The following is a 27121-nucleotide window of genomic DNA, read 5'->3' on the forward strand; positions in this document are numbered from 1 at the left end:
AGAATTAAAAACCAAGTTCGTCTCTGACCTTAACCATTATGCTATACTGTCTCTACATATGTATTATGAATCTCTAATCATATTATTTTGTACAGAAAACCATCATTGGCAAGGGCCCTTGCCTTTGTGTTCCTAACAAGCCTCACACCTAGCAACGTCTAGGCAAAGTAAGTCCTTGAATAGCCAGTGCCATCTTCTATCAACCCACTCCAACACCAGAGACAGTTGCGCTCATGTATGATTTCTTTGTGGTTTGTAATTTTTGTCCAGTATAAAAGATAACCCATGGATTGTAGTTTAATTGCCCCATAGGACATAAACCAGTTTTGCATCTGTGGAGAGGCCCTCAACTCATCCCCAAATGTGAAGATTTGCTAGGAAGACTCATAAGACTCCACATACAGTTCTGCTCATGGCCATGATTTATTACAGTTAAAGGATACAAAGCAAAATCAGCAAAGGAAAAAAGACACATGGGGTGAAGTCAGGGGAAACTAAGTGCAAGCTTCCGAGAATCCTCTGCCAGTGGAATCACAGATGAGCTTAATTCTCCCAGCAACCAGTTGTAACAGCACTTGTGCAACACCGTCAACCAGAAAAGCCTGTTAGAGACTGAGTGCCTGCGGTTTTTACTGGGAGCCGGTCACAAAGGGTAGTCTCTGCCTGGCACATACCAAAATTCCAGACTCCCAGAAGGAAAGCTATATTGTTTTCAGGAGAAACTATATTGTTTTACAGTTTAGATATAGTAAGCTACTTTGATCAGTTGTGGGAATGGTGGAAGCCCCCCCTGAACTCCAAGTTCCCAGATGCCAATCAAGGGCCAACCTTGTAAAGCAGGTCTTAAGCATAAGTAGTCAGGTCAGCTTCATTAACACTTTTTTCTGCTCAGCAATTTTATCTCAACATTTTTTCTTCAATGCCCTTAGTTTCTTGAACTGCACTTTGAACCAGCTTTACTATCTGCTGGTTTCCTCATTAATGAGTTGAGTAAGTCTTCGACACATGCTCATTTTATATACATGTATATATATGAGTCATGTTGTCAACTTAAAAGGTTTGACAGATAATAACCTAATCAAGCTAAATAAAATCCAGTCAAAATTAATAAATAAAAAACATTAACTCAATAATATCAAGGCTTAATCTCCATCTCACTTTAGTTACTTAGGAAAGAAAAAAAAAGCAACCTTTACACTAGCATTTCACACTTTCTTAGTGACTTCAGAAAGTCTTCTGATTTAGGTGGCAACCACGTGCCTAGTTGTACTTAGGGCAATATTAATAAAATAATGAATGTTTCTATAAGTAATAACATATAAAGATCAACTTCCTCTTTAATTTTACCAATCAGAATATTAAAATGCTACATCGTTTTAGATGAAATTCCCCATTTAAATATATTACACATAAGCCAAAATTTAGAAACAGCTCCTCGTATCACTACAATTTTGGGCCTTTAAAAAAAGTAAAAGCTTAATTTTAAGTTTGAATATAATGTGCAGTTTATGTAACATATATAATATATAATTATACTTTATACATTATATAAAGTATTATCCTTATTGTGAACTTTATTATGCTTCTGAAATTTATCCATCATTTCAAATTTACTTCAATAAAAATTTCCCTGTATTTTGTGAATTGCATTTTCAAAGCAGAAGTAATGTTACAAATTTCTGTCTATAATAAACAAAATATTTACGCTTTATTAATAATCCTATTTAGAAAAGGATGCAATTAAGAGCTGGAATAGCTAACATAAGCATAAGAAAGGTAAACTTTTCTTGAATTAAAAAAAGGAAATACTTTAATGAAAAAAAATCAAGGACAGAAGGAACGAGAAAATTTTCTAAACAGCAGCTGGTCCTTCTTCACAATATGCATTACTTGTGCAAATACATCATTTAATAATACTCATCTGATATTTACAAAATAGAGGTAAAAGAAAAACCTAAAGTATCAGGATCTTTCATTTCTTATCCTCTTCCAATCTTCTGGATACATTAGTTTACATACCAACTAAACACGTGATACTAGTTAACTATAGTTGAGAGCTTATCAATTAAGTCATCAATAGTGTAAACAAGAAGTTGAATGTCTGCTTTTTCCTTCATTTGGTGATCACTATGTTTTCGGAGGATGACATCCACATCTGTGCTGAGTACTCGATCAGCAACCTGCATTGATGTATGCCAAGGTACAATGTCATCCTTCATGCCATGGAGCAATCTTATAGGGCAGTTCACAGGAATTGGGCTATGTAACAAGCAGTGATGTTCAGCTTCTTTAATGAAACTGTACTGAACATTATAAACTCCTTCTTCAGAGTATTTTGATGGCATGCTCCACACACCTTTCATCTCTACTTCCTTTTTTAGCTATTGGAAACAGAAAGAAAAACAAAAGTATTTGTGATTTTAAGTAACATTAACATATGCAATAGTTTCAAGTAATCTAAAGAAAGCAGTTCTTGAATAAGAGGATAGAGGTAACAAAAGCATAACAATATTATCAATAATTACTATATGCCAGGTACTGTGATGGGTATTTTATACATATTATTCCATAAGATTCTGCAAAAGAGGGTAATATGGTTTAGATAAATGAAATATTGTGCCCAACAGTTCAGGGCTAGGCTACTAACTATGGCTAAGACTCAAACTTAAATTTAAATTTATCTAACTTTATCATACACTATCTTAAATCAGATGTTGCTTTACCCCAACTGAAAAGAAAAATGAAGGGTGAGAAAGGCACTACAATTTCTTGGAATCGGTCCAGGTATCATTCATGTTTAAATAAAATCAAATCTTAGAACAAACGTTGTTTAGATTTCAAAATTGTAAACCTAAAAGTGCTTAAAGGAGCTAAAATGGGTATGGCATAGGAGAAGAAGAGAAAGAATCAAACACAGAACTAAGAATAAAAAACTAAGAGTAATTACACTGAAACTATCATACACATACTCATGAAATTTTAGGCTGAATGTAAAGAAATACAGTTTTTCCTTCCAGAGTCCTACAAAAGAGAAAAAAATTTGATTTTTGTTCGGGATGACAAAGAAGTCTTCCACATACTTCCTGAAAGCCAAACAATAATATCTGTACATTTATTCCCTTAAAATGAAACATACACTTCCTTTGACTTTTTGAGAACTCCTATTTTTTACATAATTTATCTTAATTTTCCTTAAAAAATTAGAATTTTGTAGAACGAGTAACATGCAATCATTATAGAAAACATAATAATAATAGAAAAGAAATAAATCACCCATAATCCTATCTTATGGATAGAAAAACCATTAATATGTGGCTTACTGTGGCACATATACACCATGGAATACTATACAGCCATAAAAAAGGATGAGCTCGTGTCCTTTGTAGGGACATGGATGCAGCTGGAAACCATCATTCTCAGCAAACTATTGCAAGAACAGAAAACCAAACACCGCATGTTCTCACTCATAGGTGGGAATTGAACAATGAGATCACTTGGACACAGGAAGGGGAACATCACACACCGGGGCCTATTGTGGGGGGTGGGGGGGATAGCATTAGGAGATATACCTAATGTAAATGATGAGTTAATGGGTGCAGCACACCAACACGGCACATGTATTACATATGTAACAAACCTGCATGCTATGCACATGTACCCTAGAACTTAAAGTATAACCAAAAAAAAAAAAAACCTTGCGACTTCCTTCCTTCCAGTATTTGTCTATATGTGTTTTGGTTTGTATGTAATATGTAAAATACATACATATTACACATTCATATAGTTTTCTATGCTGCTTTATTTAGTGCATATATTTCTGGGTTTAAAAAATTATATGAAAAGGTTTTAAATGCTGCATAGCAGTCCACCATAATTGACTTAATTAGCTTGACCATCTCATACTGTGGTACTGTCATGAATACTTTTGAGCATAAAAGTTTACTTATATATAATAAATTCTTGGAAAGATGATCAGAGCTTAAAACTAAAAAAAAAATCAAGCTATGAATAGTTTTAAGACTCTTACAATCATATAATATGAAGGGCATTTCTAGAAAAATGGAATGGACATCTTATCAAAAATTTAAAAAAACAAGGAAAGAAAAGCTACACATAATTGAAAAATTTAAAATTTCAACAAATATACTATGATTTTCCCATGTTTAAAATTGTTAATTTATTGCAAATGTAAAAAGGAAAACAAGAACTTAAAAAATATGTATGACAAAACATAATCTATATGTACTTAGGCTTTTAATATATTTTTAATTCCAAAAAGACTTAATAATTCAGTAAAAAAAAAAGGTACTTCTAAATACGTCTCCAAATGATTTAAAATTAATGAAATTCTACAAAACTATAAAATGTATAAATCTATATTAATATCATGGCATTCTCTGTATTAAAACAACATATGAACCAAATATTTAAAGATGATGTTTAGCTATCCTCAACTACTCAGGATTGTTCCTGAATTTGTAAATACTTCAGCAGATAGAACTTAGTCCCACTGATTATTAGCTGAAGTGGAGGTTTTGCTAATTAAGGAGACACTGAATTAATAATAGTTTCATTTTATGCATCCCTGGCCCCCAACTAGCTCTGTTACCTGCCACTGAATTGAATGAAAATGGTCCATTTGAAGAACAAAGTTAACTTTATAAAATGTATGTCTCAAATCTTCAAGAACAAAAAGTTCAGAAACAGCAAAGACATTACCCAAAGAAAATGTAGAATATATTAAGTTCTACACCAACAAAACTTATCAAGGCAATGTGGTTCAGACGCTTACATTCCAAACAGCTGTGCATCATGTCCGAGGCCCTCTAGTGTCCAAAGAAGGCAATAATAATTAGAGTCAGTTAAGAGGATGGTCCAGTTCTTACACAAGCGATGAGAAAAGCTGGGCTTAATATTCCCAGGGTTAAAAAAGACAGTAAAAATCTCCACATCTGCTCCATTGACATTGTTAGCGCTGTTTATGTGGAGAAGAGATAGTGGTCTTAGTGTTGGTGCTCTTTCCTTATATATACTTTTAAGTTAACCAAGGGCTCAACATGCTTCTGTTAACAACTGCTTATCAGATTAAGTATTAGCAAAAAATGCCTTGATTTGCAGATTATAAATCTTCTCAGTCACTTAGAAAGTATCTACCCTATCCTCACTCTGACTGATGTGAACACACACACACACACACAGAGAGAGAGAGAGAGAGAGAGAGAGAAATGTAAAAATCAGAGAGAGAGAGAGAGAGAGAGAGAGAGAGAGAGAGAGAGAAATGTACCAGGAGAGAGAGAGAGAGAGAGAGAGAGAGAGAGAGAGAAATGTACCAGGCATAATGGCTTGTGTCTGTAATCTCAGCACTTTGGGGATCCAAGGCAGGAAAATCTCTTGAGCCAAGGAGTTCAAAACCAGCCTGGGCAACATGGCGAGACCCCCATCTCTACAAAAAATACAAAAATCAGCCAGGCATAGTGGTGTGCACCTGTGGTCCCACTACTCAGGAGGCTGAGGTGGGAGGATCTCTTGAGTCTGGGAGGTCAAGGCTGCAGTAAGCAATGACTGTACCACCGCACTCCAGCCTGGGCAGCAGAGATACCCTAAAAACCCCCAAACATAAAAACCAAAACAAATGTACACAGGTTTTGTCATTTACCAATAATTACAAAATACAATAAATCCCCCAACCCCCCAAAATCAACTCCTTTTCAATCTGCCATGTCCTTGAGATAATTTCCTACCTGAGAAGCACTATATTACTGAGTTGAGAGGATGGAGCAAGGAGGAGTCCACATTTAGATCCACAAAATGGCAATGGTGGGAAAAACATGAAGACATTGAGCAACTATGTATAAGAAACCACCAAGAAAGTGAACAAAATTCAGAAACAGGAGATAAGTTCAAGGAAGACCAGCTTTGTAATTTTAGCTGACAGGAAATAATATAAGAAACCTGAATACACACACAATGCTATTTCTTAAGGAGCTGAAAACAATGTGAACTAAGAATGAACTTAGCTAATAGATGGCAAAGGTATTAATGCAGAACTTGAGGCAAATCAATGACATTCTACTATTCAACACTACATACGTTTTTTCTTCTTTTTTTATTTCTGAATCTCCTTCTCTTCTTCCTCCATTCTCTAAAGCATTGTTCTCAAACTTTACAAGAGGTTTGTTAAAACACAGACTGCTGGGCCGCACCCCCAGTTTTTGATTCAGGGTAAAACCCAAGAATTCGGGCTTCTAACAAGTTCTCAGGTGCTGCTGCTGCTGTTACTAGCCTAGGGACCATATTTTTAAACTACTGCTCTGTTTTCTTTAATTTCTGTATCTCTGTCACTCTGACTGACAGTATCTGTCTGGAGAGTTCTGTTGAGAGGATCTGAGGCTGCTTTTAGGCTAAAACAAAGAGAGTCAGCTCTCCATATTCATGGTTTCTGCAACCATGGATTCAACTAACTTTGGATCAAAAATACCTGGAAAAAAAAGGTTACATCTGTATTGAACATGTACAGACTTTTTTTCTCATCAGTATTCCCTAAACGATAACAGTATAACAACAATTTACATAGCACTTACATTGTACTAGGTATTTTAAGTAATCCAGAGATGACTTAGATTATACAACATTATGTGCAAATACTACACCATTTTTTTTTCTCAGAGACTTGACCTTCTATGGACTTTGGTATCCGTGGGAGGTCTTGGAAGCAATCCCCTTCAGATAACAAGGGATGACTGTAGTTTCAGTTGATTAGCCCACTCTAACATAGTCATAAGAATAGGCACTAGCCTAGGGACCACATGCCACAAAGTAAGAGGACCAAAAGGAGATCACGATGTATGATCCAAATAAGTAAATGTAATAATAAAGAAAATGTTGCTTTAAAAAAAGACACTTCAAAGTGTGATTTTGTTAACGTGTCTCAAATATTGGCAGAATGACTTGAAGAGACAGTGAAGAAAGGAAATCTTAAACAAGATGCCAAATAGTTAAAGGTAGAAAAAAGATTGTGTACAGAAAGGCAGCTAAGACAAAAGTTGGGCCAGCACAGTAAGTCAAAGGACTTATTGTTATCTGTCCCTCCTTCCCACAAAGAAAGAGGGAGCAGAAGAAGTATAAGGGGTAAATATATTGAGGTGGTCAAAGTGACTTTTGACTTACCTCAACAGGAAGCTGATTAAACTTTGTCACTAAGGTATCTGCAGCTGTAGCTACACCAATAAGAGCCACGACCTTTTCTGGTCGTGCAATTGCAGCATGAAGCATAAGCCACCCCCCAAGGCTCGATCCAACAAGAATCTAAAAATAAAATAAAATATTAGGTCTTTAAGACAGAAAAGGTTATAAACATAAAACAAAACATGTACAATAAAAAATATACTGTTTTGTTTTGGTTTTTTTTGAGACGGAGTCTCGCTCTGTCGCCCAGGCTGGAGTGCAGTGGCGCGATCTCGGCTCACTGAAAGCTCCGCCTCCCGGGTTCATGCCATTCTCCTGCCTCAGCCTCCAGAGTAGCTGGGACTACAGGAGCTTGCTACCACGCCTGGCTAATTTTTTGTATTTTTAGTAGAGACGGGGTTTCACCATGTTAGCCAGGATGGTCTCGATCTCCTGACCTCGTGATCCGCCCGCTGCGGCCTCCCAGAGTGCTGGGATTACAGGCATGAGCCACCGAGCCCGGCCTAAAAAATATATTGTTAGAAAGTAAAAATCATGGAATCATTTTAAATCAAATATCAAAATTGATTAAACATTTAAATGAAATAAAAACATTTTCATATCTAAGGAAATAGCTTAGGCCGGGCGCAGTGGCTCACGCCTGTAATCCCAGCACTCTGGGAGGCCGAGGCGGGCGAATCACGAGGTCAGGAGATCAAGACCATCCTGGCTAACACGGTGAAACCCCATCTCTACTAAAAATACAAAAAATTAGCCAGGTGTGGTGGCGGGCGCCTGTAGTCCCAGCTACTTGGGAAGCTGAGAAAGGAGAATGCCCAGGAGGCAGAGCTTGCAGTGAGCCAAGATCGCGCCACTGTACTCCAGGCCAGGCGACAGTGTGGGACTCTCGCTCAAAAAAAAAAAAAAAAAAAAAGAAACAGCTTAAATATGAGGTTATAGTAATTACCATCATACTTAACAAAAATAGTCACCTGTGGCCCATCAGCTAGGTCATCAATTATAGAAAGAACATCTTTTCTCCATTTCCCCAGTGTGCTTTCCTCCGAGTTACCATCTGAACTTCCAACTCCTGAGTAATCAAACCTGGAAAAAGGGGATAAAAAAATCTGTATCTAAATATCTATACATTTGCTTCTTTAATTTTTAAGAAAGATAGCACCTTCCTCATTACTATAATGCTTATAGCAAAACATCACAATCAATATGTATTTTAGCAAATTCTATTGGCTTATTCACTTTCAAATATCTCCTATGTCCAATCACTTTCTCACCTCCTCCACTGCTACCAGCCTAGTCCTAGTCACACTGTCTCTCAACTGAACTTAATGCAATAGTCTCGTAAAAAGTCTCCTGTTTGCATTTTCACACTCATAGTCTTTCCCTATAGAGTGATCCTTGTAAAACAAAACCATGTCTTGCAAACCCTCCAAAGGCTTTCTATTATCTTTAAACCCAGAGTCCTTAAGATACTTTGGTGCCTGATCACCTCTCTGATCTCATTTCTCATTGTTTTCTCTCTCTCCCTCCCTCCCAACTGTATCTTCACTTTCCTTCTTGAAGTTCCCGTCTCATCAGCTTTTTTCTCCACATGGCATACCCTCCTCCAGATGGCCATTTAGATTGATCCCTCACTTCATTCAGGCCTTTGGCTCAAACGTTACATCCTCAGAAAAGCCTCCCATGACCATTCAATTATTAAAACTGTGCTGCTTTCATCATTCTCTAATTCTTTACTCTGCTTCATTTTCTTCATAGCACTTATGACTACTTGAGATATATTTGATTATTTGTGGTCTGTCTTCCACACTGGAATGAAAGCTCCACATGGGCACAAGCTTTGTTTCAATGCGTTCCTAGTGCCTAGATCAGTTCCTTGCAAGTGGTAGGCGCTTAGTGTATATTTAGCGAATTAATGGAACAGAGGGAGACCAGAATAAAATTTATCTTCACCAACCCATCCCTTTCTCCTTCCGACTTCCTAGTTATCTAGACTCAGTTATCTGTCTGATCTATGAATTTTACCTCTCTTTAAGGGTATCAAATCAATAAAAAATCACGGTGGTATAAAGTATCATACCACACCCACAGGTTACCTAAACCCTAGTCATACTGAACTACTCCTAATTCCCAGTTACACCCTTTTATACTTAGAGCCTTAGCATGCTGTTCTGCTGCCGAGAACAGCTTCCTCCCCAACCTAAATTCGTAGTCATCCTTGAAGTCATGTCACCTCCTCTGTGGAACTTCACTTGACATACATGCCCCATTTTAGTACCAGTCACTTTCTTTTGTATGTACTCAACACTTTTCATATTGTATTGTAATCAAGTTTGTTTTTAAACATGCATCTCCCTCTGACTAGAATGCCAGTTCCTTAAGAGCAGGCTGTTTTATTCAAGTTTGTTTTTCCAGGCTACAGAATACCACCTGCCCTATACCATCACCATTCATTCCCATTTCTTCTTATGTTCATCCCTTTCTTGGCACTTTGGTAAGTCCAGTATCTTGGTGCAGGAGTTTATTTGTCATCTTAGACCTAGACTATCACAGTAGCCTTCTATCTTGTGTCTCTCTGACTCTGTCTTTAAATAGAGTCACTATACACATGTCAGTTTTTTTCTTTAACATTATATTGATATAGCATTACCTTCAGTGCTCCCTGTGATATACAACATAAACAGTGCTTTGGCCTGTTTTTTTTTGAACCATTATATTCTGGTCATTTCAGACTGATTTCACAATCAATTTTACAGTAATTTTTTTTTTTAACTACTAAATTTTACAGTAGTACTCACTTCATCAGGGAATACTACTGCTTTAGATAAATTGATGAACTTACTGTTCCTAAAATAAGTCTATGTTTTCTTATGTGTTTCACACCTCACACTGATTCCTTTATCTGGAATACCTTCTTCCATCATCTTCTTTACTGATATCTTTTCCCTTCTTTACTGATATTGTTTCCCAGGGCCTAGTTCAAATGAACCTTTTTGGTGGAATGGCTGGTACAGTAAGTAAGGGATTTACAAGAAATAGGAGGGAGAAGAAATTAAATTTTTCTTTAGGTTTGAAGTGAAACGATTTTGGATCCTTGGGAAATAGAACAGGGCAACTGGTGCAGTCTAAATCAGTTACTGTTTCCCCCTCAATCCAGGGTATGTAAGAGACGGGTGGAAAGGGTGGAGGGAAAAAGGGAGAAAGACACCAACTAATTCTCTCCTTTTCTCTCTTCTTAGTTGGCAATTGGATATGGCTGAATGCGGCATCTTTTACAGTTAGCTGCCTTCTAAATATATGGTGACGATGCAAAATACTTGTATAGCTCTTTCATGAAGGAAAATATAAATATTTGGTCATACTAATAGGGTACCAGTAAAAAATTATATATAGTTAACTCACTGAACCCCAATCCAGAGACAAAGATAATCCAAACATATTCAGAACTTTAAAACTTTTAAACAGTAGCACATTTCCACCTTAGCAGCCTCAACAGTCTGTGATGTAGTCCCTAATAAAAACTCTATTAAAAATAACTATGAGAGAATACCAGCCTTAAAACCATATGTTATATTCCTGAAATCTCAATCAGTCTTATTTTAGGCATGGTGATAGGATCTTAATAAAACATTTTCATATAGTCATATGTTTTATTTCTTGTGTAATAAAACTATTTCATCACTGAAGATCTAAATTTTACAGCAAAAAATCCCAACAAAAGCAACCTGAAAAATTATAGAAGACAAAATCTCTTATAATAAAGTGCAATCAATAGTTAACAATAATTAGACTGTGATGAACTTTGATAAGAGTAAATAAAATGGAACTTGTTCAAACTAAAAATTTGTAGTGAAGCACTATTCTTTATGACGGTATACTCATACAGGATCCAAAACGCAGAAAACCCACATTATGTCTTATAGGGAGATAGGAACTAGTTATAACTCTCATAGTCTCAAAGCTGAAATTCAAGAACTGGTAAAATGGTGATTTCTTGATTCAAATTTATTCAGTGGCAAAAAAGAAAAGTGACAACAATATTTTTGATATTATGATGTTCTGCTCAGGACAGTTCCCCTCCTTGGACAGCACTTCCCTCCTACCCAAATCCGAATTCATTCTTCAATGTTCCTTTATCTATTTCAATCCCATTGTCTTTAACTTTATGCAATTAAGGATACTGTTCTTTTGACACAATCACATTCTGCCTAATTTCTCACACGTATTTTATCTTGTGTTTCCCCACCCTGAATGAAAGGTCCTCATAAGCAAGTACAATATTTTATAATTCTTTGTTATTATGCAGCACTCAGTATAGTGCTTGAGAATCTATTTCCAAAAAGTACTCCAATCTTCAGAATAAGTCAGAACAGATTTTAAAAGAGTTCTGAGCATGAACATACAATAATTCAGTTAGTTTGGTAAAAGAAATAAGATTAAATCTATATAATTGACATAAATGCTAATATATTGAACAGGTAGTCTGAAAGTTTTATATATAGCTGTATTTTCTAGAATTATTGAATGAATGTTAGTGAGTCACTCTTCTAAAAATTTAGATGGATAGATTTTTAGGCTGTTAGTGCTAGAAAATAACTCAGAAGTTATTTCTAGTCCAACCAACCTCCTTTTGATGACAAACTTAGGTCCAATGTTTATTAACTTACTTGTCATAGTTATTGCTAGAATTTATTCTAGAACCCTTGTTTCTTGAATTCCAGGCTAATCTTCTTTTTACGAAATCATACCATCTCTTCTGGACAGTAGATACTAAACATATGACTGCTATAGGTAGACCTTATAATAACAAAGTTATTTACTAAAATAACTCTCAGTATGAAAAATTAGGAATTATAAAATCAAGCTTGACTTAAATATCACTTATCCCTATTTATGATTATACATATTTAGATTACAGGAAAAGGAAGAGAAAACTCAGCAGAAATTTGCATTATATAATACTTTTAAATACACGTATTACTTTCAGATAAACAGAGATCAAATAAAGTCCTTAAGTCCCCAGTGGAAAATGATAATGTAAGAGACTGTATGAAAGCCAACTAGTATATCTGTTTGTTGTCACATACATTATTGCCTCTGAAGAGCTTAGTTACCACTACTTCCCTTAAGACGTCCTTTCCTGCCAGGGTTGTCAGCATGGCACAAAGGCCTTTAAAAAAGGTCTTTTAAAGGTTGCTTTAAAAATTAGCCTAAACCACAAGATGCAAGTTTACACATCATTAAAATAATTTATAAAAATGCTGGCATTTACTTCAACTGATTAGAACAGAAGTAATTCTCCATTGTAATGCTAACAGTAGTAATATTTTCTCAGTAATGTGTTGTTCCTACCTTATGCAGGCGTGACCTAGAGATTTGCAAAACTCCTCAATCGCCAATGCTTTTGTACCATTCATATAAGAAAGATAGCCAGGGATGAAGATAATTCCTGGACTTTTGCCTTTTAGCTTCTTATAAGCCAGGTTTGGAAGGTCTGGTCGATTAAGGAATGAGAGTGACGTCTTTTGTCTACAAGCTAAACAAAGTACACAAAAAGTAAACTATGGTTTGTAAATTCAGTCTTTGGAAAACCATATATATTTTCGATCTTAACTTTCTTATCTCAATGAATTGATGTTAAATACTATTTCCATTTAATAGAAAAAACAAGAACAGACTCAAAGTATTAAGTTAGTAAGTCTGTACATGAGACCTCCAGTTTTAAAATCATGCCAACATCAGTAACTTCTTTGAGCGAAGTCCAATCTTCATTCTTCCAAAATACACAATGAGGTAGGAATTTCAAGGCAACAAAAGACAGAGACTAATCGAAAAACATTTTCCTGTTGCTGCTTTATCATCTGTCCTAAACAGTATCAATCAACATTCAGATTTACCTGCAATGGTTTCAGTCCTCTCTTGTGAGATTTTTGGTTTTGTTTTTAAATTTATTTTTTGCTTGATAAGTTTCACATCCCCTATTTCCTTTTTTTTTTTTGAGACAGGGTCTCACCTTGTCACTCAGGCTGGATGCAGTGGTACAATCGTAGCTTACAAGCAGCCTGGACCTCCTCGACTCCCCAAGCTCAAACCATCGTCCCACCTCAGCCTCCCCAGTAGCTTCACTACACACATGTACCACCACACCTGGTTAATTTTTGTATTTTTTTGTGGAGACAGGGTCTCACTATGTTGCCCAGACTGGTCTCCAACTCCTGGGCTCAAGTGACCCGCCCACCTTGGCCTCCCAGTGCTGAAATTACAGGTGTGAGCCACCATGCCTGGCCTTGCATCCCCCACTTTCTTGGGGGTCAGGGAAGAAACAGGTTTGGTCTGCCCTTGGAAAATTATTTCAAAGGAGGAGGTGCTGTGCCCTTTTTATTACTGACTCCCATCCACCTGCCCACCCATCTGCCCACCTCAACCAAGAAATCATGAGCTGTGGTGACAACTCATAATTTTATTATCAGCTGAAGTGGGTTCAAATGAGTAGTTTCTTTAAAAATAACGTATGATAATATTGTTTTTGGAAAGAGATTTCTTGTAGACCTATGCAATCACTTTGCGTTTTATTTGTTGGTTTGGCTTTCTGTAAATGGTACACACAGATTTTAGTGTAATCTAAGTACAACAGTACAATTGGTGAACTTTATAAGATTATTCTATTTCACCGTTTTTCAAATTTTCCCCCATTATAAAATCCATACTTGCTCTTAAGTAACAAGTAGATATTTTTTTTAAAAGAGTCATTTATAATCCCACCTCTTCTTTCCAAAGACACTAGGTTTGTGTAATTCCTTAGAGTCTTTGGCCTAACACATTTTCTTTTTTCTTATTAAATGAAGCCGTCCTCCACTTTGAAAATTTCTCAGTCTGGAGAATCCATGTGTGCTGCTAAAGTTTTCCCCATTTTGTAATTAAGAAGTTGATTTTTTAAAGATGTAATTGAAGGCCTTAAAGCTATCCTTTTTTACATAAAAGCTTGTTTCAAAGTATAGAGAAATATGCCAAATTTAAAACTTTTGGTAAGGGCCAGTTACGTTGATCCACTGATGTTCATTTCCCATCTACTCAGCTGAGCACTAAAAAATATTCTTACTATCCTCTTCCAGAAATCACCTCTCAAAACATAATTTCCCCCTGAGATGATTACAATTTACTTAGTGTAAGTTCTAAGAAGACCGATTCATATAATTATATCCATAAATCATTTTTGAACATAAGGATTAGTTCAAAGCCTGGTGCATAAGTGCTCAATGAATGTCTGCTAAACATATGAAATAATATTATACTCTGGTTAATGAACTGACATACTACACTTTGCTAGGAGTATCTGCATGTGTAACATGCCTTTTGGTTGCGTACAATTAAATGCAAGTTAAACTGATTATAAAAGTTTAATTATTGGATACAAAAATCTCCATACAAAAGATCTCTGCCATGACATTAATTACCACTCCAAGCACAATGGTGTCAACAACACACAAAGCCAAAAAAAACAAAAGGATCTAATTCAAAGACTATATATACATATACGAGGTTCTCTGATTTTTGGCCCAAATTCTAGTTTCCTTTGTGCAATAATGATTACGATTCTTTTCACTGAGTGGGTGCAGCAAGAAGACAAAACTAGAAATTAGGCTTACGAGGGCGTCTACACTTTTACAAAGAACATGCCTCACATTATTAGGTTCCCTCAAGTCAAAGGAGAGTCGGTCTAAGCATTTTAGGAGTTGCAATCTACAAACTCCTAGAAGTAACTAATAATAATGCATTAAACGCATATTTTAATTTTTTCTAGTGTTGGCGTTTAATGCAGGGGAGGCAGATAGGGAGCAGGAGCTCTTTAAACTGCACAGTGTAAAACGCCGGCGAGGGCCCGGGATGCCCAGAATGCCGCAGGGCCGCGGCAGAGTTCTCCTCACAGCCTTCACCATGAGTCTACTAAGCGCCTAGAACTGGGGTGTTGAGAAAGGGGAAACAGCATTTTTGAACCGGGCGCCAAAGACGCACTGCACAGGCACAGGAACTGACGGAACCCGAGGCGTTCGAAAGAACGCATCCTACTCCCGCCTTTCGGACACTGACCTGGGAGCCACCGTGGCGCCCGCTGAGGTATCAGTGCAAGCAGCGCGCCCAGGCCACGGTGGGGACCGACGGGGGCGGCTGCCCAGCCCCAGCTCCGATAAGGTACCCAGGCCGCCACCGCTGCCAAGCGCGCAACCGCCATCTTCCTAGTTGTCCCTGAACCCTGCAGTATCCCACAGACGCGCACGGTACGCAACGGAACCGAGGCTGCGCATGCGCTTCAGGCTGGAAGGCGGAACTTGCTGGTTTCAGCTTGCGAAGAGCGCGCATGCGCAGCGCGTCGTGGCTCTTTCCTTTGGACTGTCGGTTCTACTAGTAGCGGGGTTTGGCTTGGGGCCTTTGGGATGTTTTGAGTGGCGTCGGGAGGCTGCCCTATCAGCGGGCTGATAGATACTACAGGGCTGGAAGCTCAGAAAGCAACCCTATCCAACGGTCCTAGATGGGAAACCGTCTCCTGTCGAGGACACCAGGCTTGCTGCATCACCTGCAGTCCCGCCGACCGCGTGACAGTTTTAACCTGTACTGGAAATGCTCCCAAGATCTGACATTCATCTCGCCTGTATAACCTGGAATGGTATCGGACATTCCCCGCTCTAGATCTAGATGCCCGATTAATAAAATATTGAATTATCTTGGCCCCTTCCTCGTGCTCTATGCAAAAATAAATTTCACTAAAAAAATGATTTCAACGGAAGAATACAACTGAGACGATTAGATAAATTTTAGGAGAATATTATATAATCCGGGGACAGAAGGGACTTTCTAAACCAAGATTTCAAAACCCCAGCATCATAAATAAAATATATACTTGTATACGAGTTTAAACTTTTCGAATGGCAAAAGACACCTTAAGAGCTTAGAAAAATGGATTTTGTAGCATAGATACACTAATACTTCTATTCAGCCTGCTCCTAGAAATAAAAAAATGTAATTCCAATAAAATTGGCCAACAGCTATAAATAGGCACCCCATATAAGGAAACATGATGCTCAAACTCACTAAATGAAAAACTGGAATTTAAAAAATGCCTTTTCCCCCCATTCACTTGGCAAAAAAGAAATAATTGGCAAGAATGCTAGACACTGGCACTTATGTATGATTGCTAGGAAGGTGAATTGCTAAAATTTGTTGTCAAGTAATATGGCCACATCTACAATTTTAAAATATGCATCCATTCCAGTGCCTTTTAACGCAGTGGCACCAGTTTGTGATTATCCTATAGAAAACAACACTAGTAGGGGGCCGGGCGCGGTGGCTCAAGCCTGTAATCCCGGCACTCTGGGAGGCCGCAGCGGGCGGATCACGAGGTCAGGAGATCGAGACCATCCTGGCTAACATGGTGAAACCCCGTCTCTACTAAAAATACAAAAAAAACTTAGCCGGGCGATGTGGCAGGCGCCTGTAGTCCCAGCCACTCGGGAGGCTGAGGCAGGAGAATGGCGTGAACCCGGGAGGCGGAGCTTGCAGTGAGCTGAGATCCGGCCACTGCACTCCAGCCTGGGTGACAGAGCGAGACTCCGTCTCAAAAAAAAAAAAAAAGAAAAGAAAACAACACTAGTTCTTAAGACTGCATATTATCTACTACACCGTTTTTAGAGGCAAAGAGAAGAAAAAAATGGGAATGGCTAACAATAGAAAAATAGTTGAATAAATTGTAGTACAAGGGTTTCCAGACTCCCGCTCTGAATACCTTTCAAACTAATTCCTGGGGGCCTCAAGCATCAACCATGAAGTTTTATGTAGTAGTTTCCTATTTAAAAGTTATGGTGGCTTGTGTAATACTTTGAGTACATATAAGATAGTAAAGTAACATTTATTATCCTGGTTATAAATTTGGGGGGCAGTAATTGGTACCAGAATTAAAGGCAAAGTTTGCATATAGTGAATTCAGCATGTCTTTGGAGTCGTGAGAACCTGGACTGTTGGCACAGTCTGGAACAGGTAGATAAATAAAGACTGAATAGATCTCTTTCTTGAGAGGTGGGATGCCTATCTACTAAGGACATATAGTTAAGGATAGCAACTTGATTTCAGGACATACTGCAAAAGATGTTGAGCTGTGTTGCCCATTCTCCATTACACCTGTTGTAGACTCTAAGGGACTAAATCACTAAGATGATGCCTGATGCATGCCATTTCATCATCCCTTATATCTCGTTTTGGTTTTTTGTTGGTGTATTATTATTATTTTTTTTGAAATATAATCTCGCTTGTCACCCAGCCTGGAGTGCAATGGGGCGATCTTGGCTCACTGCAACCTTGGCCTCCTGGGTTCAAATGATTCTCCTGCCTCAGCCTCCCGAATAGCTGGGATTACAGGCACCCGCCACCATGCCTGGTTAATTTTTGTATTTTTCATAGAGACGAGGTTTCACCATGTTGGCCAGGCTGGTCTCAAACTCCTGACTGCATGTGATCCACCTTCCCTTGGCGTCCCAAAGTGCTGGAATTACAGGTGTGAGCCACGGCATCCAGCCCATCCCTTATATCTTAAACACTTTTCTCTGCATGTTTTGGATAATTGCAAATGTTCTCAATCACTTCTCCCCTTTTTCTTCCCCTTTATTTTTGCAAGTCTTCTTGCATTTTACTTGCAGTAGGATGAAAAATCTGACTGGTCATAGTGGGAAATCACCGCACAGAAAAAGTGGAGAAACCCATGGATTATTTTCTGTATTCACTCTTGCTGTCTAACAAATTAGAAACAATCATGGCTAGTGGCAAGTACAGATGCTTTTACGGACAGTAATGAGCTTGAAGTAGACAAATTTTTTCCACTCTGAGTACTTATTGTCAATGTTGACTTCATCAATATATAAAGGGGGCAAAGGGACATACTGCTGAGGGAAGCTTCTGTCTCTGAAATCTGCTGCCTTAGTTCAGGGAGACAAATGAGATCCCCAGCAAATAAATCTTTATATCACATTTACATGATTTTTTTTTTCCTGTAAGATAAAAGGATAAGTAAACACACTCCTTGCAATCCCCAGCAATAATTGTATTTGTGTAAACAGACAACAATAAGATGTTAGATTTTTTTCAGGGTTCATTTCATTTTGTAAGCAATAGGATATAACCAGAGATACTTCTATTGGAATACTTCAGTTTATACACTACAAATCGTAATGTTAGCACACAACAAACTTTATGTAGTTTCTACAACTGTCATGTGCGATTAATTCATCCTCCATCATACTACAGACAGGTAACTTCAAAATGAGAGATGAGTTTATTTTCAAATGTGAAATCAGATCAACATTTTAATCCAAACTCAATATATTTAACACACATATTTAAGAGGCTTACTACATCATGCAATTGTATTAGAACACCTTTACAATCCTATGAAGAGAGTACAGTGCAGAAAAGTCGTATCTTTACATTAACCAACAAAATCTTAGCAATTACATTTTAGTCTTACATCACTACAGGGTTTAAAAGTGATCACTGCAAAATCAGATTTAAAAAATGTCTTCCATAATCATGATTTTTGTCCTTCACTGTTCAAGTAAAATCTTGTGTCATCCAGTTGCAAAATCTTATTATTGACAACATGTATACGTGTCTACAAACCACACTGCAAATTAACAAAAGAATTGTACCCAGTCAGGCTGACAAAGTTTAATAAAGAGACACTTCTAATCTAATCATTTCATCTTGTAAGTAATATCTTTATTCTCTACATCTATTCATTTGCCATGTTTTAGGAAAGAGCACATTCATACTTTCAAGCATGCAAAACATGATAAACTAGAATAAATGGCACTGGAAAAACCATTATAAAAGAGACTTGCCTGAAGTCGTTTCATTTGACAAAAATTAACTAAAAAAAGGCTAATTGTAAAAAAAAACCATAATAAAATAATACATTATAGAGAACATTAAGTTGAACTTCATTTGCCACTTTGTAGAACTACACCACTTCTACAAAGAAGTATTTTAATTGGTCTGTTCTTTGGTGAAAACAGAGTTATGATTTCATAGTTATGTCTAGGCAGCAGTTAGCAGGTGTGCTCCAAAACAAAAAGGAATCAGACAATCTAAAGGACATTGGCTACTGGTTGCCTTTATTCTCAGCACCAGGAATGCAGAAATATTCAGCAAAACAAGCTCCTAACACCAGATATTCTCTTTATTTAAAATTGTTCAACATGACAGAATGCCTGTTATGTAACATGACTTTTTTCTAAAACACACAGCCTTTTGCTCTTTCTTCTTTTCCAAAAAGTGGTTTAATATATATATATATACACACACACATATATACACATATATAAATATATATGTATAAATATATATATATATATATATATATGTTAGCTTACAACAGTGGTGACACTGCAAAGTCAATTTCCTGGGCATTTGATGGCATCAGAATACCATTTTGCAATATACAGAACAATACAAAATGCAGTTCATCACTTGCAGTTACTACTGTTCCACAGAAGTCAGGTCAGGTCTTTGGTTTTGGTGCAGTACTTAAAAAATTAAGGCAAAACTCCTCCTAAAATGTATTTCCCTCCAAGCCCTTATTTGCTTATGTTTACAAAATAACTGTCAACAAAATGCTACCTTTTTTTAAAAAAGCCAGTTGATTACCAATAATGTCAATGCCAATGATTTGGGTGATAAAGTTATTCTATATTTCCAAGTATATACAGATATTCTGTAACCTATTTAACCAAATGCAACAACTGATTAAAAACAGTTTATAAGAAATGTTCCTGTAAGTGATCCAATTTATCAAAATAGTGTTTTCTTTCTCATGAAAGCTTCAATTCTTTTGCTATTTGTTATCAAGGTTTGTGTTAAAACCCCTTCTTTCCTTTTTACAAATAACTTGTCTTGATATGAAAGGAGTTCTGAGTGTTTACAGTTCAAGGGATGGATCTGTTGGGTTTTCTCATCCGGGGTTGAATATGGCTTCATTCTTGTAAGAGATTATTGCAGTTTGCCCTGAAGTGGACTGTTGCCTCAGTTCACTACAACAAGAAGTGAGTGTAACCTTCTGCCCCTGTAACTATAACATCCATCCAGATCCGCATGGCTTCTGGCGATGGGGCCACCATATAATAGATTCTGTCATGAGTCTTGACGCTAAAGGTGAGTAACGGATTAGGACTCTAAAATTCAAAAAAGGAAAAAGAATGTAAAATAAACATCTTAAAATACAACATTAAACAACACAGACATGTGAAGACTTCTTTAAAACTTTCAATTTATTAAATTTACAAAGGCATAATTACTTTTGCTCTACTGTCACTCACACACCCGCCCCAGAGCCTTTTTCAGGATCGAACATGGAACATTCTGGCCTTTCTGAACAAGAAATCTCAGACAGAACTCACAAATTATTTCAGCAGCTAGTTTGTAAAGCTCTAGCAGGGTACCTATCTGAGAGTAGGAGCTTAATAAATAGTAGCTGTTACTCTTAGCCCTACTAGGACATGCTCATGATACCCCCTTAACTATATGGTAGCTTCTTTTTAGAAACCTGGCAGTCACTTTGTAGGGTTTCCCAAACCATTATGTCCAGAATGTTTCCTCAATTTGCTATGACATTTTTTTCCTCAAGAAGATCAGTCATCCCACTCCGTGTTTACTTTTCCAGCACCATTCCGATCATATCTATCTGTTATATCAGAACATCAACTTCAAACTTCTTAGACCCCAAAAATATTTTTCCTTTCTTAATTATGCATTCAAATTGTAGGAATTTAGAAGACTGATGTTTACCTTATTAGCATTCTTGAGGTGATCATAATACACTTCTTCAATGGCTTGAAAGTATATTACTCCTTTCAATTTAGTTTCATGCTTGTCTGCAAAGACAGATGAGTGTTAAATACTTTATCGCCACCGAGGAACAGAAAAAATAATAATTTTATTACAATTATAATCATTAAAATATTTACAAAGTATTTAATTTATCTAAGATTAATTCAGAGAACTTGGGCTAGTGCACGAGGCCCCTTCTATCTATATTGGAAAAATAAAAAAGAAAAGCCATAAAATTACTAGCTGCAAACCAAAGAACCTGATGACTGCCTAAGGCTCTCCAGTCGATCACCTATCAAATTTTTTATTCAGGGTGCTTGATTTTTCGCCCCCACCTCCGTTTTCAACAGAGCTTCAACAAATAATTTATTGTCCTTTCAATGCAACAATTTCCAAACTGTTTTCAAAGATTTCATCCCATTTACCATAAAAACAAAGCAAAACAAAAACAACCAAAATATAACTCAAACATATAGCACCACTCTGTGATCTGTTAAGTTCTTGAAATATTTTGTAACTTAAACTCTGCAAAGATCACAGTGCATGTCAGCATATTAAAGAATTTTAAAAGCATGAATGAGGAGGTAGGGAAAGAGACTCTATCATACCCTAGTAGTGGAAGTGCAAATAAGACAGCCTCTTTGGGAAGACAGCTGGTAAATGGGCCGGCCGCGGTGGCTCACGCCTGTAATCCCAGCACTTTGGGAGGCCGAGGAGGGCGGATCACGAAGTCAGGAGATCCAGACCATCCTGGCTAACACGGTGAAACCCCGTCTCTACTAAAAATACAAAAGAAATTTAGCCAGGCGTGGTGGCGGGCACCTGTAGTCCCAGCTATTCGGGAGGCTGAGGCAGGAGAATGGCGTGAACCCCAGAGGTGGAGCTTGCAGCGAGCTGAGATCGCACCACTGCACTCCAGCCTGGGCAATAGAAGGAGACTCCATCTCAAAAAAAAAACAAACAAAAATAAAAACAAAACAAACACACACACACACACACACACACAAATCCTCTTACTAAGCAATTCCACTTCTAAAATGTTACTGCATAAGATCTGGTGTGTGTGCAAATAAATGTACATGGATTTGTGTTTGTTGTGGCACAAGGTTGCAAAAGATCTGCTTGAGCTTTAATAGGAGACTGATTCAATTACAGACCAGCCATACAATGAAATCTATAAAGCTACTGAAATGATGGAGGTAGATCTGTATCTGCTCCTAAGGAAAAAACCCTTGAAATACTATCACATGAAATAGGGTATGAATAGAATGAATAATTTAGTCCCAAATATATAAAAGAAGAAAATATATACATACTGAAACATATATAAAAATGAATAGAGAAAATCTAAAACAATATTTCTAGCTTGAAAATGAGAGCTCAGAACTTTCGTGATGATAAAGAGACTTACTTTCATCATACAAATTTTTGTTATATTTTGAATTTTTTACTAGGTGAATGTCCCTTTTTAACTACAAAAAGCTAGTCTAAAAAATAATGGCCCTGAAAGGTTCAGCAGAGAGTAAAACTATTTAATTGCATTTAATCCAAAATATCCTAACCTATTTGCCCATGGACTATAATTTTTTGTTTGTTTTTCCTATTCCTTGTGAAACACTGTTTTAACTGATACCACGTTCAGTAAGTTTCAGTCAATTTGCAGACATATTTTCTAGGCCTCGGTTTTCTTTAGAGACTCTCCTAAAGATCCCAGTTAATATGCAGGAGGCCAAGGACAGAGACCAGGGACATGAATAACACAGAGTCCTGGGACTTTGCGAGTCAGCGTTCACATTTGCAGCTCCTTCACAAGTACACGGCCATTTCCCTCACTGACAAGCAGAAGGGACGTGGCTCCTGTAGGGTAAAGTACAGCCTGAATTGTGATCTGGATGACTGCCTGCAGACTGATCTATTCCTGGGCTTGTTGTGTATGAGAAGCAGGGGTGGGGGTAGGAGTGGACAAAGCTGATAGGTGATGACCGTAAACAGAGCTGAATGGGTAGCGTTTGTCCAACTAGGTCTCACCAGCCAGTTATATCATAAATACATATTAAAAAGTGAATGAAATATAATTTTTGCCTGTTTTTTTTTAGAATTAGGGTTCTGGGTAATTTTTCACATACCAAGAAGGTTTCGGTATTTTTAAAAAATTGAAATCAGTCACCAGCAGGTTGGGTTTGGAAAGACACACTTACATGGGTCTGAAGCTTGGAGCTTAGGTTTGAAGCAGTTGGCCACGGCATTAAACCACTCACCCGGCCGATAGATGAGAGAACGAAATAAGGCTCACAGAGAACAGGTGCACAGAAGAAGAGTGAAGCAGTTTTGTCTGAAGTTCTTTAAAGTTGTATTTTTGGAAAATTCTGGGTGAGGTTTTCTGAAGACAATACCACATCATACAGTTTTGTTTATGCAGTGTGTAGATACCAAACTGTATTAACTGAAGAAAGCAGCTCTGGATGTTTATAAAACCCAATGACAAAAAGCCCTAGAGAGGTAAAGCAGGGGACCTGGGACGGGCAGGCCACTGGCTTCAGGCCACTAACTTCTGCAGTAACTGGAACCTCATCCAAAGTGCTCCTCAGTGAAAGGCAGGCATTCCCCTACCGGCTCATCTTCCAAATTCTGGGGCTCCTGAGCCACTCTTTCCTTTCTTCCACAGGCTGCTTGGTTTCTCACACTTCTCCTTGTAAACATAACCTGACCTCACTGGATTGATTAAATGACTAGACTGTTACTTATATTTTATTGTATCGATACATTTTACTATTCCTGGTGATGCTCATAAATACTGATAGTCACCCCAAAACAGGGTTTTTTCATAACATCTGGTATGACACCACTCTTTTTTGGCACCTGAAAAGAAAGCAGAGCTATACCTGTACTAAAAATGGACATGTTTCACATGTGATCCCAGAAGAAATAAGAGGTTCTTAAGAAGTATGCCAGTGGCACTAATATTTCTGCATTTATATAAGATTCGGTAGGGTATGTTTCTTGTCAGCCGACATTTAAGAATCCAAAAATATTTCAGTCACTTAATAAATACTACTGATCACTAGTTTACCAATGAGCTTTATTGTCTATGCTTAAAAGACCATTCTAGTTTATGAACTATAGTTGAATGATTTTCAGCTACAGTTGCCTAATTGTGTGTGACTTAAATAGGACGTATGACAATCAATCAATCACAAACCACGCCCCCCTTTTTTTTTCTGGTGTGGTGGTTTGAAAGGCAATATTTTTTCTGATCCCACCCTATAGTGATAGTACTTCTAGTATGATATTGTGATGTTTCATAAAATGCAGTGAACATAAACAACTTGTTACCTAAATAAAGAATGCATTAAAACAGCAGAACAAATAAAAGGAACTATTTTGATCTAAAGAATAAATTTTACTTAATATTTATTGGGACCTGAGTTTACTTCAGAAGTAATATAGACCACTTCGCACTTTTTAAAGTAACATATAATGTCTATTATTTCTAGAAAGGAAATTCATATCATATGGACTATATAATCTAAATATAAAATAATGTACATCTATAAATCTAATATTGCCATTAATTCTGTTATGTATCAACCTACCTATTTACACTGAATTTCAATTGCCTTTGCTCTTTAACACAGGGTTCTCGTTTTGAGTATATGGCTTAAATTTTTTTTATCACCCACCTGCATAATAAGAGAATGTTCGCTTGTTCCGATCAAAAACAAACCAACGTTTTTTCCACGTTTTAATTTTCCCACCCATTTTGATGAGGAATCCTCGGCAGGTCTTCTCTGTGATTGATACATGGTAACAGGTGTCAATATTGTGGCCAGCAGTCTCTACGTGGCTCCGCAAATCAAAGTCTTCCTTCCGGACAGGCAGGTAGCGTGTCAAAGGACGAGCCTGGAAAAGTGCAAAACTCATTGCATCTACAGCTATTTGTTTTGTTTTAGGTCACAGATGTTTAGAAGCAGAAATTAACTGTAAAACCTAAGCTTTAAAATGCCCATATGATTAAAAGAGCTTAAGATAAACAAAGCACTTATCATTTGGAGTCTAAAAAGTGGATAGGATTTTCAGAAAGATGCTGTAATATGTAGGGGAGAGGTAGATAAACTCAGAGACCTGATTCTATTCCTTAAGATGGGCAGTTGAGAAAATGAAAAATGGTCATTTATCGTAGTGTAAAAGATGTACTTTGCTCTTAACAAACACAGAGTAATAAAGTATGAAGTTTTCTGGGCTGCTCCCTGCAGATGAGGACTGCTTCACCGCTAAGTTTCCAGAAGTTGTCCCTGCCACAACTTAACAATCATTCTCAAGTAATCTCAAGCATGACATGATTGATTGAACACTATTTAGTAAGTACGGCCCCCACAGGATCCCACAAAGCTGTACTTGTCAGTTTACATATATTCCAATAGAAATTGACAGCAGAGGTTTGTATTTTGAAAAGTAAAGCTAAAATAAAGACAGAAGTGGAATCAAAATGACCTAATGTAATGAACTGTCCAGGACCAGATGCCAAAGGGATGTATTTAGATGTCTTTCATGTTACCGATGGCTGGTATGAAAGCTCCTCCAATCTAGGAAGCATATATCTCCATGGGTGATAGTTCTAAAATGGTGTCTTATTTTACGCTGTTAAATAACTCCACCTCTTTGCCTTGGGGAAATGACCTAACTACATACTTGGAGGCAACACTTATAATCAGGATTAAAATAGAATTGTGCTTTTTGGTTTGGCTTCAGATAGTAAACAAGCATGGATGACTTTCAGTGCAAGTCAAAATTTGGCACAGGGTTGGGCATGATGAAATAAAATAAACAAATTTTACTTTCTACTTTTCCTTCAATACTTAACATTTGATTGTGTGGTACTTTGGTTGTAACAGATGCTACAGGCTTACTAATACCTTGAAACACACAAAGTCTTAAAGATAGTCTCTAACTGCTATACTATCAAACGGCCAGCAACCACAAAGAATAAAAGTAATGGTATCTTTTGCCTTTGAGTCTAGCGAATCTTGATAAAATGGAGTTGAGCTTTAAATTACACAGTACTTAACAAAACTTTATGTTAGTTTCTCAGAAAACATATTATGTAAGCAGCTATAGTGACAAGAACAGAGATTCAAAATCTACGACGACCAAGATAAGACATTAAACAAAATGTGTGGTTTCTCCAAATTTTTCTTGAGTACAAGCTTGTTCACAGGTGTGGAGGCCCTAGTGTAGCAAAGAGGAACACGTGTTACAACACAGCGCTCAGAAAAAAAAACAAAACACTACCACCACGACCAAGACACTGGGCATGGTGAAAAATCACCCTGCTCTAGATTGTTTGCTTGTAAAAGACGGCTTGGTAGAACCTCTTCCATTCCCCAAGCAAAGGTTTCAGTTCAGATGTTGTATTTGTTTTCAGCAGCAAATCCAGTTGCATTTTTAAAAGCTGCTCAAAAAAAAAATTCTCTTTTTAAAATGTACTGCAAGGAATGGGTGGAAGAAAAAGTGCTGCTCCTGGCAAAATGTTCCATGCATGACTAAGGAAAAGTGTCATTTGGTTGGTGGTTCCCTAAGAGTTTTGAAATGAACTCACATTTTTTTTTTTTTTCACAGGAATGCACACTCTTCTCTTAACCTGTACATGTCAAGTGCTAATGCTCAGTGCCCAGGAAAGCATCCTCAGACACAGAATAGCTGTCTTCTAGGAACTGCCACCAGGGGGCAACCTGCCCTTATCCATTCAGATTGACCAACCAACCTGTGCCCTTTGTTTCTCCCTTATTTTTACTTCCTTTTCTATTAACTTCTGCCTCTGGCTAGTTTCTTCCTGTAATCGTTTTTCCAGGATTTCCCGGCGTCGTTTTTCTTCTTCCAGGGCTCGTTTTTTGGCTTCCATTTCCCGTTCCTAAACATTATGCATAATAATGATTATTTTAAGACATACTGGTTATACTTGAATGGTTCCAACCAATATAAAAAAGATAATTCTTACTAGACAAATCTTGGTTTGTAGACTAGTCTCTTATAATACATAACCTACAAGAAAACAACTCATAACCATGCCTGGTAT

At 37.3% G+C, this 27121-nt stretch overlaps 2 protein-coding genes across 16 annotated transcripts in view; both read right to left on the minus strand.

The window, feature by feature from the left end:
* Positions 1–399: 399 nt before the first annotated feature.
* LOC105470414 (abhydrolase domain containing 10, depalmitoylase) lies at positions 400–15470 on the minus strand. The gene is made up of 5 exons (XM_011722398.2): positions 15271–15470; positions 12535–12718; positions 8157–8268; positions 7168–7305; positions 400–2381 (listed from the first exon to the last, which is right to left on the minus strand). Exons 1-5 carry the CDS (start codon positions 15410–15412, stop codon positions 2037–2039), a joined length of 921 nt encoding a protein of 306 aa, XP_011720700.1. The 5' UTR covers positions 15413–15470; the 3' UTR covers positions 400–2036.
* Positions 15471–18476: 3006 nt separating this feature from the next.
* LOC105470413 (pleckstrin homology like domain family B member 2) overlaps positions 18477–27121 on the minus strand; it is a 234215-nt gene continuing 225570 nt past the window's right edge. For all 15 annotated transcript variants that reach the window (XM_071092441.1, XM_071092438.1, XM_011722396.3 and 12 more), the window contains 4 exons: positions 26810–26956; positions 24729–24948; positions 21007–21092; positions 18477–20393 (listed from right to left, as the gene is read on the minus strand). In XM_071092441.1, the coding sequence (XP_070948542.1) occupies positions 20253–20393; positions 21007–21092; positions 24729–24948; positions 26810–26956 (594 nt within the window). In that variant the 3' untranslated portion in view covers positions 18477–20252. The remainder of the gene's footprint in view (positions 20394–21006; positions 21093–24728; positions 24949–26809; positions 26957–27121) is intronic.

The sequence above is a fragment of the Macaca nemestrina genome, chromosome 2 (assembly GCF_043159975.1).
Source record: "Macaca nemestrina isolate mMacNem1 chromosome 2, mMacNem.hap1, whole genome shotgun sequence".
In the NCBI taxonomy this organism is placed as follows: domain Eukaryota; kingdom Metazoa; phylum Chordata; class Mammalia; order Primates; family Cercopithecidae; genus Macaca; species Macaca nemestrina.